The sequence below is a fragment of the Mustela lutreola genome, chromosome X, assembly GCF_030435805.1.
Source record: "Mustela lutreola isolate mMusLut2 chromosome X, mMusLut2.pri, whole genome shotgun sequence".
NCBI lineage: Eukaryota > Metazoa > Chordata > Mammalia > Carnivora > Mustelidae > Mustela > Mustela lutreola.
In genome coordinates this window covers 67738179-67751145 of record NC_081308.1, presented here as the reverse complement: position 1 = coordinate 67751145, position 12967 = coordinate 67738179, and the positions used below count along the sequence as shown (strand labels likewise).

General features: G+C 37.4%; 1 protein-coding gene across 6 annotated transcripts in view; it reads left to right on the top strand.

Moving 5' to 3' along the window:
- ATRX (ATRX chromatin remodeler) overlaps nucleotides 1–12967 on the top strand; it is a 300618-nt gene that overhangs the window by 174078 nt on the left and 113573 nt on the right. For 5 of the 6 annotated variants that reach the window (XM_059158234.1, XM_059158233.1, XM_059158232.1 and 2 more), the window contains 4 exons: nucleotides 2400–2541; nucleotides 3589–3698; nucleotides 10583–10729; nucleotides 10890–11067. In XM_059158234.1, the coding sequence (XP_059014217.1) occupies nucleotides 2400–2541; nucleotides 3589–3698; nucleotides 10583–10729; nucleotides 10890–11067 (577 nt within the window). The remainder of the gene's footprint in view (nucleotides 1–2399; nucleotides 2542–3588; nucleotides 3699–10582; nucleotides 10730–10889; nucleotides 11068–12967) is intronic. The other variant, XM_059158235.1, reaches the window with a different exon arrangement.

Here is a 12967-nt window from a genome sequence, read left to right as displayed (position 1 = left end):
ATGACTATGATAATGAAGGTTCAAAAAGATTGTTTTTAAAGAAAAGTCTTGTTAAGGTAGACTCATTAAAAAACGTTAAAAGAGAAAGAGTAAAAAATATTCTCATAAGAAAAAAATTAAAATAAAAATTTAACTTTGCAAGACTAAAGAATCTTGGGGAGAAAGGCATGAATTCCATGCTTTCCTTTCCCCTCCTCTGGAATTCCGCTGTTCTCCTTGATCAGTGAGCTTGGTCTTCATTGGATGTTCTTTCTGATCTTCTCGGGGAGAGGCCTGTTATAGTGATTCTCAAGTGTCTTTGCCAGAGGAGGAATTGCACCGCCCTTGCCAGGGGCTAGGCTAAGTCATCTCAGGTTCGCTCTTGGGAGCTTTTTTTTTTTTTTTTTTTTTTCCCTGAACACTTTCTGTATAGCTCTGGAGGACAGGAATGAAAATGGCGGCCTCCCAGTTTCTGGCGGGGAGAAACCAAGAGCTCAGTGCCCCTCTCCTCATTGTGCCCTTGGAGAAAAGCACTCAGTCACTCTCATCTCCCTGGTCTCTGGGCTTGCTTCGATGTCACCTGGCCTGTGACCAAGCGTTTTTATCTCTGGCACAGAGCCCCGTTTGGAGTCTCCAAACCCACCAGATCCTGCTGCTGTGGTCTTCCTGGGGGTGCTCACTCATCAGGCTCTGTCTCTGTAGCCAGCCGGCTTCCCTGCTCTAATACCTGCGAGCTCTTCTACACGCAGACACCCCCGATCCTTCTGTGACCCCACGGGACCTGAGACCACGCTGTCCCCACAAGGGCTCCACCCCCGCTTACCCTCTGGAGCAATGTCCTTCAGTGGAGCAGACTTTTATAATAGTTCTGATTTTGTGTTCTGTTGCTCTGCTGCTTGCTGGGAGCCGGCCTCTCCCACTGTGGTGTATCTTTCCATCTTTTCGGATTTACTTCTTCACACGTTCTGCCTTCCAGAAAGTGGTCGATTTTCTGTTCCTAGAATTGCTGCTCTTCTCTTTGATCTCCTTTTGGATTTGTAGGTGTTTGGAATGGTGTAATAACTATCTAACTGAACTCCTCTGACCTGATGTCATCCCAGCCTACTCTGGGTACATTATTACAGTTCTAAATAAGAAAGGAAATACTGGGTAAATTGTATTCCTTAAAGATGTCTGTATTTTTAAAATCATGAATCTTATAAAAAACAAAATAATGGATCTTTATTGGTTTTCATGGAATCATAAAGTTGTTTGTTGAGACCAGCACTGCCTTTGTTAAAGTAGTATTGTGTAGTGCTTAAGAGCAAGGACTCTAATATCTAATCCTCTTGGTATCTTAGTGTTGTAATACTTAATAGTTATATGACTTTGTGTAAGTTATTTAACTTCTGTGTCCTTCACTTCTTCTTATTTGTAAAATGGGAATATTTGTACCTACCTTATACAGTTCTTGGGTGTATTATGTAATGGATAGATATTGGGATAAGACAGCAAAAAAATGTATACACGTATTCACATATATTTATATCTATTTGTTTCTTCTTATATAAGAAACCTGAGATTATTGGGGCGCCTGGGTGGCTCAGTGGGTTAGGCCGCTGCCTTCGGCTCAGGTCATGATCTCAGGGTCCTGGGATCGAGTCCCGCATCGGGCTCTCTGCTCAGCAGGGAGCCTGCTTCCCTCTCTCTCTCTCTGCCTGCCTCTCAGTGTACTTGTGATTTCTCTCTGTCAAATAAATAAATAAAATCTTTAAAAAAAAAAAAAAAAGAAACCTGAGATTATTGTTTCCCTTTTACAGTTAGAGGATATTTTATATTTTTGTAACTTTTTGTAGCCTGTAGTTCTCAAACCAATGTTTCTAAAAGTTTTTCCCTTTCACAGTACATATTTACATTGTTTTGCAGTGGGAATTGTTTGGCATTTTGGGTCAAACAGTTCTTGTTTAGGACTTTTATGTTACTGAACATCTGTATTTACTTTGCTCTCTGCCTGTATTAAATACCACTCCTGACTAGTCATTGTGACAACCTTAAGTGCCCTTTCACATTTTCATATGTCTTCTAGGAAGATAAAAGCATCTTTGTTTGGGACCCATGTGTCTGTTAAAAATTGTAAGCTGGTGCTGTAGTTTATTTTAGAGTACTGCTTTTCTCACAACTGTACCTATCGTGTATGTGAGAACTGATGAGTTAAATTGCTGGTATTTCCTCAGTGGTTCAAAGTCTTATATAGGTATTAATTTTGGAAATCATGTATTAACCTGTGCTCTGTCATGATCTTACTTGAACCAAAATAGTGAATGTGTGGTGCATAAATAGATATGTCTATATTTTGGAAAATTTCCCTTAATAACACTAATACTCCACCATTGCTTGAAAGATTTCTTTGAGTTAGCTAACTATAATTCCCTTTCTTATAGGTGATAGAAATTGAAGATGCTTCACCCACCAAGTGTCCAATAACAACCAAGTTGGTTTTAGATGAAGATGAAGAAACCAAAGAACCTTTAGTGCAGGTTCATAGAAATATGGTTATCAAATTGAAACCACATCAAGTAGATGGTAAGAAACAATTTTGTGATGAAAACGTTTTTATTAAGTAGGCTCAATGTGGGGCTTGAACTCATGACCCTGAGATCAAGACCAGAGCCTAAATCACGAGTCAGATACTTAACCAGCTGAGCCAGGTGCCCCATGATTAAAGCATTTTTAATTAAGTCTTACCAGTATTTGGTGTCCCCTGTGTGCCTCACATTCTGGTAAGCACTAGAGGCACATTGGTGAGCAAAACAGACGTGAACTCAGACCTCTTGTAGAGCTCATAAATAAATGAAGAGAAACAATTGAATGATTGCAAAGAAAATGAGTGTTGTAGAGGCAAAATAAGTGCCACATACAAATGGGTATGTATTGCAAGTGGATTTCATATAGTTTGCCATGGTTGGGTAGGGGCAGCTACAGGGTAGGGAGAGAACCACCATTAGCTAAAGCCTTTTTTAGGAAATTCTGTTTCAACATTTTTTTTCAGGTATGTTTGTTAATATTCTGACATTGGTATTTTGAAAGATACCAAATTATCCCCGCTCTCTGTTTTGTTAAAGTGGAATGAGTAAGTCAGTTTTGAGTGTGTAAGTGAAGGACTTCATAAGGGAAGTGCTACAGTTCTACTCCTTGAGTAGTGAGCCCCCCTTCTTCTTTAGTCTTTACTAGTGAATGAAAGGAGAAATAATAAATTATCTCCGTGGTAGTTTTCCTAATCAATAAACCTGAAATAATATTTGATAGGAATCTATAAATTAGATAAAATTTTAGATAACATTTGTATATTAGATTATTCATATGTTTCTTCAGATTTTCTCAGGAAATGAAGGTTTGCTGTGATAGAATAGACAAATGAAGGAAAATTGCCCTGTTGTATGCTTCAGTTTACTATCTTTTTTTTTTCCTAATTAACCTTAGTGAGGGTGGGGGGATTTCATATATATTTAAGAGATTCTTTATCTCATCTTAAGATTCTGTTTCTTACAAGTTTTTATTATGTTTTTGATGTGTGTGTGAAGGAAGATTTTTAACTTGGATCTTTAAACTCAGTGAAGCTATCATTTTTAGGTGTTCAGTTTATGTGGGATTGCTGCTGTGAATCTGTAAAAAAAACAAAGAAATCTCCAGGTTCAGGATGCATTCTAGCACACTGTATGGGCCTTGGTAAGACTTTACAGGTAAGAACATGAAGGTGTTCTGTTCTTGTGCATTAATAAATTCAGGATTATATGTTGGATTATATTCTCTGTCCCAGGCAAAGTTATAGGGTCTGGAGATACAGCAGCCAGTAAACAGGAATAACAAGAGCTCTTCCTCAGGTAGCTTATATTGTAGTGCAGTTGAGAGATTTTAATCAAATAAGAAATATGTACGTTCAGCTAGTAAGTGTTCAAAGAGAATAGAGAGGGAATGCAACTTCAAGGAGGTGATGTATGAGCGGAGATCCTAATGAAGTGAAGGATTGGGGTTACAAGGCATTGCCAGTAAAAACTGCAAAGATTCTGAGGTGGAAATGAACTTCCTTTTTTTTTAATAGTCTGTGATCCTATAGTAATGAGAATATAAACTATTTTTCACTATTAAAATACTGAATTTCTGATTGGCAGGGCTTGTGGCAGAGATGATATTAGTGAATATATATATATATATATATATATATATATATATATTGAATATATATGTAATATTAAGCCATGAGATAATAATTATAAATTTAGTGAGTCAGAACACTTTATTTATTTTTTTATTTTTTAACCATTTTAACCAATTGTTTTGGCTTTTAAGGTTCTTTTTTTTCCCAAGATTTTATTGAAATTCAAGTTACTTAACAATATTAATTGTTGTATTATTGTAGTATTGGTTTCAGGAGTAGAATTTAGTAACTCACCACTTACATATAACACCCAGTGCTCATCACAAGTGCCCTCCTTAATGCCTATCACCCATTTAGCCCATCCTCCTAGCCCTCCCCACCTCCCTTCCAACAGTCTTCTACAGTTAAGTCTCGTATGGTTTGCCTCCCTCTCAGCTTTTTTTAAAAGATTTTATTTATTTCTTTGAGAGAGCACAAGCCACAGGGAAAGGCAGAAAGAGACGTAGGCTCCCTGTTCAGCAGGGAGCCCGATGTGGGGCTCGATCCCAGGACCTTGGGATCATGACCTGAACCAAAGACAGGCACTTAACTAACTGAGCCAGCCAGGCACCCCAGCCTCCCTCTCAGTTTTTACCCTATTTTTTTTTCCTTCCCTTTCACTATATTCACCTATTTTGTTTCCTAAATTCCACATATGAGTGAAGTCATTTGGTATTTGTCTTTCTCTGACTAGCTTATTTCACTCTAGTTCCATTCATGTCCTTGCTAGTGGCAATGTGTCATTTTTAAAAAAGATTTTATTTATTTGACAGAGAGAGAGAGAGAGAGAGATCACAAGTAAGCAGAGAGGCAGACAGAGAAAGAGGGGGAAGCAGGCTCCCTGCTGAGCAGAGAGCCCAATGTGGGGCTTGATCCCAGGACTTTGAGATCGTAACCTGGCCTGAAGGTAGAGGCTCAACCCACTGAACCACCCAGCTGCCCTTGTGTCATTCTTTTTGATGGTAGAGTAATATTCCATTGTATAGCTATACCATATCTTAATTATCCATTCATAGGTCAGTGGACATTTGGGTTCTTCCCATAATTTGGCTATTGTTGATAGTGTTGTTGTAAACATAGGGGTGTATGTGTCCCTTCAATTCAGTAGTTTTGTTATCCATTGGATAAATACCTAGTAGTACAATTGTTAGATTGTAGGGTAGTTCTATTTTTCATGTCTTCTTTGGAGAAATCTCTGTTCATGTCTTCTGACTACTTCTTAACTGGAGTATTTATTTTTTGGGTATTCAATTTGATAAGTTCTTTGTACAGATATTGGATGCTAGACCTTTATCTGATATGTCATTTTCAAGAATCTCCCATTTGGTAGGTTGCCTTTTAGTTTTGTTGTTTCCTTTGTTGTGCTGAAACTTTTTATCTTGATGGAGTCACAGTAGTTCATTTTTGCTTTTGTTTTCCTTATCGCTATAGAAATGTCTGGTAAGAAGTTGCTATGGCTAAGGTCAAAGATGTTGCAGCCTGTTTTCTAAGAATGTGATGGTTTTCTGTCTCAGATTTAGATCTTTCATCCACTTGGAATTTATTTTTGTGTGTGGTGGAAATAAAGTAAGTCCAGTTTCATTCTTTGCCTGTTGCTGTCCATTTTTCCCAGCACCATTTGTTGAAGAGACTGTCTTATTTCCATTGGGTATTCTTTCCTGCTTTGTCAGTTGACCATATAGTTGTGGTTCCATTTCTGGGTTCTCTATTCTGTTTCATTGCTTTATGTATTTGTTTTCAGGCAAGTACCATACTGTCTTGGTGATTATAGCTTTGTAATACAGCCTGAGATCTGAAATCATGATGCCTCCAGCTTTGCTTTTCCTTTTCAAGATTGCTTTGGCTATTTGGGTTGTTTTGTGCTTCCATACAAATTTTAAGATTGTTTGTTCTAGCTCTGTGAAAAATACTAATGGTATTTTGATAGGGATTGCATTAAATGTGTAGATTGCTTTCAGTGGTATAGACATTTCAACAATATTTGTTCTTCCTATCCATGAGAATGGACTGTTTTTCCATTTCTTTGTGTCCTCTTCATTGTCTTTGATAAATGTTCTGTAGTTTTCAGAGTATAAATCTTTTACCTCTTATTCTTAGTTATCTTGTGTTTTTTGGTGCAATCATAAATTGGATCAATTCCTTGATTATTCTTTTTGCTGCTTAATTGTTGGTGTGTAGACATGAAGCACAGTTCTGTAAATTGCTTTTATATCCTGACTTTGCTGAATTTGTGTGTCAGTTCTATCAGTTTTTTCTTGGAGTCTTTCAGGTTTTCTACAGAGTATCATGTTGTCTGCAAAGACTGAATGTCTTCCTTGCTGATTTGGATACCTTTTATTTCTTTTTGTGCTGAGACTAGACTTCTAGTTCTATGTTGAACAAGAGTGGTTAGAGTGGACATTCCTGTTATGTTCCTAGCCTTAGGGGAAAACTCTTCAGTTTTTCCTCATTGAGGATGATGTTAGCTGTGAGTCTTTCATATATGGCCTTTATGGTGTTGAGGTAGGTTGCAATCTATCCCTACTTTCTTGAGAATTTTTATTAAGAAAGGATGCTGTATTTTGTCATGCTTTTTCTGCATCTGTTGTGAGGATCATATGGTTCTTATGCTTTCTTTTATTAATGCGGCATATCACATTGATTGATTTGTAGGTGTTGAACCACCCCTGCATTGGCTTTTAAGTTTTTAATTCCATTCAGTTAATGTACAGTGTTCTATTAGTTTCAGGTATGCAGTATAGTTATCACTAATTCCATACATCACTCAGTGCTCATTATGACAAGTGCACCCCTTAGTCCCCATCATCTATTTATTCTGTCCCCTTACCACTCTCCCCTCTGGTAACCACTAGTTTGTTCTTTCTAAGTAAGGGTCTTTTTCTTAATTTGTCCCTCTCTCTTTTTTTCCCTTTGTTCATTTATTTTTTTTTTCTTAAATTTCACATATGAGTGAAATCCTGTGGTATTTTTGTTACTCTGACTGACTTACTACAGTTAGCATTTTGCTTTCTAGCTCCGCCCATGTTGTAGCAAATTGGAAGATTTTGATATTATTAAATATCAAATATCAATATTTGATATTGATACTAAATCGTATCCCAGTGTGTGTGTGTGTGTGTGTGTGTGTGTGTGTGTGTGTGTGTCACATCCTTATGCATCTATGGATGGATACCTGGGCAGCTTCCATAATTTGGATGCTATAAATTATGCTTTTTAAAAACATAGTATGTTTAAAAAACATGTATGCCTCTGAATGAATTAGTGTTTTTCTACTCTTTGGGTAATACCCAGTAGTGTGATTGCTGGATTATAGGGCAATTCTATTTTTAACTTTTCGAGGAGTCTCCATTCTCTTTTCCACTGTGGCTCTACCAGTTTGTTTTCCCACAAAAAGATGATTCCTTTTTTTCCACATCCTTGTCAACGCTTCTTTTTCTTTCTTTTTACTTCTTAGTTTAGCTAGGGGTTTATGTATTTAATTGATATTTTTCAAGGAACCAGATCCTTGTTTCATTGACCTTCTCTATTTTTTATTTTCTGAATCATTTATTTCTGCTGTGATTTTTATTATCTCCTTCCTTCTGCTGGTTTTAGGTTTTGTTTGTTGCTTTTTTCCTAGCTTCTTTAGGTATAAGATTGGGTTGTTTATTTCAGATATTTTTTGCCTCTTAAGGTAGCTAGTATTGGTGTAACCTTGCTTTTTTTTGCTCCATCTCAGACGTTTTTGGTCACTGTGTTTTCATTTTCATTTGTTTCCATGTAGTTTTCTACATGTTTTTTTCACTTTGTAATTTCTGCTTTAAAAGCTGCTGGTAGCCTTACGGGTTGTTCATTTTATGTTAGTTTCTTCTTTTGTCTTACTGCTTTAAAAATTTTTTTTTCACCATATTTCACTGATTTAATTACAGTATGTCTTGGTATGCTTTTGTTGGGAGTTCTCTGTGCTTCCTGGAACTGGATATCTGCTTCCTTCCCCAAGTAAGGGACGTTTTCAACTATTATTTTTTTCAAATAAATTTTCTGCCCTCTTTTCTCTGTCATCTTCCTTTGGGATTCCTGTAATACAAATCTTGTTATGTTTGATGGAGTCACTCATTTCCCTGTCACTTCTCATTTTGCATAATATTTTTTTCTGTTTTGCTTAGCCTGATTACTTTCCATTACTCTCTGTCTTCCAGGTCATTAATTAATTTCTGTGCTTCTTCCAGCACAGAAATTTTAGTCCATCTAACCTGTTTTTCATGTCACTTACTGACGCCCCCCTTTTTAGATTTTATTTATTTATTTGAGAGTGAGCAGGATAGATAGCATCAGTGAGTGTGGGGAGGGAAGGGGGAAGGAGAAGCTGTCTCCTCACTGAGCAAGGAGCCTGATACAGGACTCCATCCCAGGACCCCAGGATCATGACTTGAACTAAAGGCAGATGCGCTTAACTAACTGATCCACCAAGGCACCCCTCATTTCATTTATTAAGCCTTTTATCTCTGCTAGATTATTTCTTATCCCTCTGTTAGGGGTCTCACTCATGTCTTCCTCTCTTTTCACAAGTCCAGTAAATATCATTATGATTATTCCTTTAAATTATTTATCAGGTATATTACTTATATCTGTTTTGTTTAGATATGTGGCTGTGGCCTTGTTGTATTCTTTCCTTTGGGTTAAATTTCTCTATCTTTCCATTTTGTCTACACCTCTGTATGTGTTTCTCTGTGTTAGAAAAGTGAGCTTGGTTTCCTGTTCTTTAGAAAAAAAGGCCTTATGAAGAAAAGGTTTTGTAGTGCCATGACATATAGTGTCCCCTGATCCCTAGGGTCTGGTGTTTGTGGGAGTGTCTCCAGTGGATGCTGTGTGTGCTTTGTTGTTTTGTCCTGGCCGCTTTATCCTTCACAGAAGCCTTCTGTAGAGGCTCTCTTTGCCTGTTGTGGGCACTGTGATTCCTTGCTTGAATGTGGCATCTTTTAACTAGGTGTGCTCAGGTCTGCTTCTGAAATGAAAAGGGTTATAACTGCTACTGAGCTGAGATCTTGAAAACTTCCAGGTTGGGAGACATGGTGTGAGCAGAGATTTGGGCAGGTCTTCTGGGGAAGAGGGCCTTCTCCCCTGGGACTAAGGGAAGCATGACCCAGAGGGGTGCTTTTGCTCAAATGCTGGCAGTTGGGGCTTAGTCTAAACGAGGTAGGTAACAAATGTTAGTGCTTTTCTGCTTCCCACAGGTGCCCTTGTGCTTATGCTGAGGGGAAGGGTGAAAAGAAGATATTGACTGGTTTCTTTGTTCCTGGAGGGGTCTCTTTGTGAATGCTCTTTCCCTGGGATGTGGTCTGAGAGGAGCAAAAACCCTCCCTACTGTGTGCCCCCAGGTGCCCTTCATTTTGCTGTTTCCATGCTATATGTCCATGCACTGTTTGCCTTCTCTCCAGGAGCAGCACAGTATCCTCCAGGCTGTATCTCAGCCATGCCTGCTGACCTTTAAAACTCAGGACTTTAAGCTCCACTGATTGCAAGAACTCAACAAATTTGGCGCCCTCATTTTCCAAGCCAGTTGCTTTTGGGATTCATTTTTCCTGTGTGCTACCCTTTGTGGTAGACTCTCTTTTGTCCTTCTCCAGGACTGCATCTCCCTGCCCACCATGGTGGCCTTGATCTGTTTCTGTCCCAAACCACATGGCTGTACTTTCTACCGTCTTTGATGTGGCCTCTTTTCTACCTTCACTTACGGAGTTTGTTCTCCCAGTCTTTAGGTTTATTTCTGGGATATTTATGATGATTTTATAGTTATTGTATTTGTGGGATGAGGTGAGCCTAGGGTCCTCATATTTCACCTCCATCTTCACAAGATATCAGTTCAGAACAATATAAAATGAAAAAAAAATACTGTATAACACCACTCTTCTAAATTGGCAATGGCAGTTTCTGAGGTTTGTAGGGAGGGACATTGTGCAGAGAGTAGGGACTTAGTTTTGGTGTGTTTATTTCTTTTACTGTTAATACTGATCACAGGATCGTGAAGCTTTAGAGTTAGAAGAACTTCATACATCATGTAATCAAGCTCCATCTTTTTTTAAAGATTTATTTATTTGAAAAAGAGAGAGACAATAAGAAAGGGAATACAAGCAGGGGAAATGGGAGAGGGAGAAAGTGGGTTTCCCGCAGAGCAGGTGACTTGATGCAGGCTTGGTCCTAGGACCCTGGGATTATGACCTGAGCCAAAGACAGACGCTTTACAACTGAGCCACCCAGGCGCCCCAGATGCTATCTTTTTATATATTATATCTCTTTCCCCATACTTTGCCTGGTTTGGAAATTATGACCGTTGTTTGGTTGCTTTATTGTTTGAAGGTAAAAGAAAACAAAACTAGTAAATTGTACGATGGTTTTAACTTTTTTCAGATATTTTAGTTGATGATGATAACTTAATTTGTTTTCTTGTAGGTGGTAAGTTTTCTTCATACAGTTCTTTTGTGCGACAAATTGGATTTCAGCACAGCTTTGGTGGTTTGTCCTCTTAATACTGCTTTGAATTGGATGAATGAATTTGAGAAGTGGCAGGAGGGATTAAAAGATGATGAGAAGCTTGAGGTATTATAATTTAAATATTTTCTTTTATTAAAATAACTGCATGAAATTCATATAGTAAAAGAAAAAGATTAATTACCATTTATGCATATTTCCATGGGAATATCCAGTATTCCTACATTCCTAATAGCTACCTTTAAAAATCTTTATTTTCCCACAAAAGGTCTCTGAATTAGCAACTGTGAAACGTCCTCAGGAGAGAAGCTACATGCTGCAGAGGTGGCAAGAAGATGGTGGCGTTATGATCATAGGCTATGAGATGTACAGAAATCTTGCTCAAGGAAGGAATGTGAAGAGTAGGAAACTTAAGGAAATCTTTAACAAGGCTTTGGTTGATCCAGGTAATACATTAACAGGCACTGAGATAAATAAGCAAGTTGAATAAAAAATATGCTGATGTTCTGTTTAACAACTATTCAGTATCTGGTTTTTGTTTCATTTGTTCCTATTTTTTTCTTTCTTTCTGTTTCTTAGTATAATTTTATTAAGGTGAAAGCACTCTTAATGTTGCCAGTTTTTCAGTCTAGAAGTGTTTAGGGTTTTTAGGGGAGATTTTATAAACAAATAAAAATGCATCTGGTGTCTAAGTCACAATTGCAGTTTCTTCCAGCTGTCTGAATATTAGATGGTAATAAGACCTCTCTCTTCATACTCTGAAAACAGTTAAATTTCTTTCCCAACTTTATGTTATTAGAAGAGTTGCTGCTGGTCTTTTTCCCTGTTGTTTTAAAGTGTCATCACTATGGAAGGTTAATATTTACAATACTGTCTAGCCTTATGACAGTAATTCTCATAATACAAGATCCAAATATTTCTTATTTGGCACCCGGAAAAGCAGCAAATTGTACTATTCACAAAACGAATTAATTTTTAATTATTTGTACCTTTTTTCTTTTTAAACTATTATGTTACTTTGAGATACTTTGAGGTTTTAGATGTGTGTTAAATTCTAATTTTCGGGGCACCTGGGTTAAAGCCTCTGCCTTCGGCTCAGGTCATGATCTCATGGTCCTGGGATTGAGCCCCACATCGGGCTCTCTGCTCAGCAGGGAGCCTCCTTTTCCCCTCTCTCTGCCTGCCTCTCTGCCTACTTGTGATCTCTGTCTGTCAAATAAATAACTAAATAAATCTTTTTTTAAAAGTCTAATTTTCACTGTCAAAAATATCAGCGTTCTTTAGAATCCATCAGTTTGCTTCTTTTTTTATTAAATTTTACTGTTTTCAGGTTTATTCAGTTGTAATGTACAGAGTTGTAAAATATTTAAAGTCTACAATATATGATTTTGAAAAATGAATATATTTTGGAAGTGTTACTGAGAGAATGAAAAGGAAAGAAGCCTCAGCTGTTTTCACTGCCCACATTAAAGAATTATAGGATAGCAAAATGAAAGAAAGGCAAAGCAGCATTTTATTAACATGTACTCCAAGGGAAAGATTGGCCGCTCAAGAGAGACAAAGTCGAAACTCCTGGGTGTGGACTTATATCAGTTTCTTCTTTTGGGTGGGTTCTAGGATCATAACATTTGAGTGACAGGCCTAGATTATTTAATAATTAGCCAACAATCCATGTCCTTTCCCAAGGTAAATTTGAAATGCCATTATTAATGGGGTAGGAAACCACAAGATTATTTCTATTCTAGAAACATAAGGACAAGTGACTGCTTTCTGCACAAATGCAACAAACACAACAAACTTAACTCTGTAGGGATGTTGTAACTGCAAACTTCTTGCTAGGTGGGTAGAATGGGGTGGTCTCTGGGTGGCCCCTGGGTCCCTCAGTTGGGGCTCTCCATCGGGATGTCTAAGGTCCATCCTCCTGTTCCTTAGGCTTAGCTTCCTGCCAAACAGAAGGATTCATCCTTTTGAGTTACATATCCATGACCTCACATATTTATTATCCCCATTTTTTTTTTTTTGGTGAAAGCATTTACGTTTTATTCTTTTAGCAAATTTTAGTTTTAAAGGACAGTGTTATCAGCTATACTTACCATGTTATAAATTAGATTCTCAGATCTTATTCATTTTATAACTGAATATATGTACTGTTTTGCCTTTTTTATAATGATTTAATTAATTAATATTGAATTAACAAAGTAACATTGCCATTGTAAATCTAAGGCTCAGTAAGTTTATTAAGTATTTGTCTGAAAGTTCTATGGTGGTTTTATCATCAGAGAACTTTAAGCTAGTAAATAGTATTGAAACAGATTTTTAAGAAGGTTGGTCTAGATAGGTAAAACA